General features: G+C 49.3%; 1 protein-coding gene across 8 annotated transcripts in view; it reads right to left on the reverse strand.

Moving 5' to 3' along the window:
- pfkpa (phosphofructokinase, platelet a) overlaps positions 1 to 451 on the reverse strand; it is a 17,455-nt gene extending 17,004 nt beyond the window's left edge. For 4 of the 8 annotated variants that reach the window (XM_008307670.3, XM_008307666.3, XM_008307667.3 and 1 more), the window contains exon 1: positions 198 to 450. In XM_008307670.3, coding sequence (XP_008305892.1) covers positions 198 to 291 — 94 coding nt within the window. In that variant the 5' untranslated portion in view covers positions 292 to 450. Of the gene's footprint in view, positions 1 to 197 lie in introns of all 8 variants that reach the window. The other 4 variants (XM_008307668.3, XM_008307665.3, XM_008307669.3 and 1 more) reach the window with 2 other exon arrangements.
- Between the last annotated feature and the right edge of the window lie 239 nt (positions 452 to 690).

Genomic DNA, 690 nt, shown 5'->3' on the forward strand with positions numbered 1-690 from the left:
TCAGCAGGATGTATCACGTTAGCATGCTAACTGGCAAGCTTCCTGAATTAATGGTTGTGCTCTGCGAATTCCTTTGCTCACTGCCCCGCACACTGCTGGCCGTCCTCTACACAGACACGCCGACGTGAGTCGTGTGTTGTCGGCCTCTGCGGTACTGTTCACGACGTCACACCGACCCGACGTATGTGCAGTTTTACCTTGAGCATCTCCTCCGCTCGTCAGCACTGCAATGGCTTTGCCCGCACCCGACAGGTTCTCAAAGAAGATCTTCTTGGAGTCTGGCTGCGCCATTTTTGCGCTTTAAAAACCACTGCTCCACGGCAGTTTTTAAACGTGTGCTTAAGTGATAAAGGGCACCGGGTTGTCCGCCCCCTCTGCCTATCTACGTCCGTTAGACACTCTCTCCTCTTCCCCCTGTTTTGCGTCTATTCGTCGTTTCTCACGGCATGAATGTGATGTGAATAATTGACGTTCCCAGTGACCAATCACAGTTAAGAGTTTCTATAGGCTTTGTCTCTGGGCCAATAGAGGAATTTGAGGAAGCGATGCCAGGCGGGTTGTCACGAATACTGTCGGTACAGATAGGGGATTTATCTGTAAACCGAGAGAACATTAGAACCGAGTTGTTGTACCAACAACTGTATTTAGTATTCAGGTCCATTTAGAAACACTGATGTAGTTATACACACG

The sequence above is a fragment of the Cynoglossus semilaevis genome, chromosome 3 (genome assembly GCF_000523025.1).
Source record: "Cynoglossus semilaevis isolate Cse_v1.0 chromosome 3, Cse_v1.0, whole genome shotgun sequence".
Taxonomy (NCBI): Eukaryota; Metazoa; Chordata; class Actinopteri; order Pleuronectiformes; family Cynoglossidae; genus Cynoglossus; species Cynoglossus semilaevis.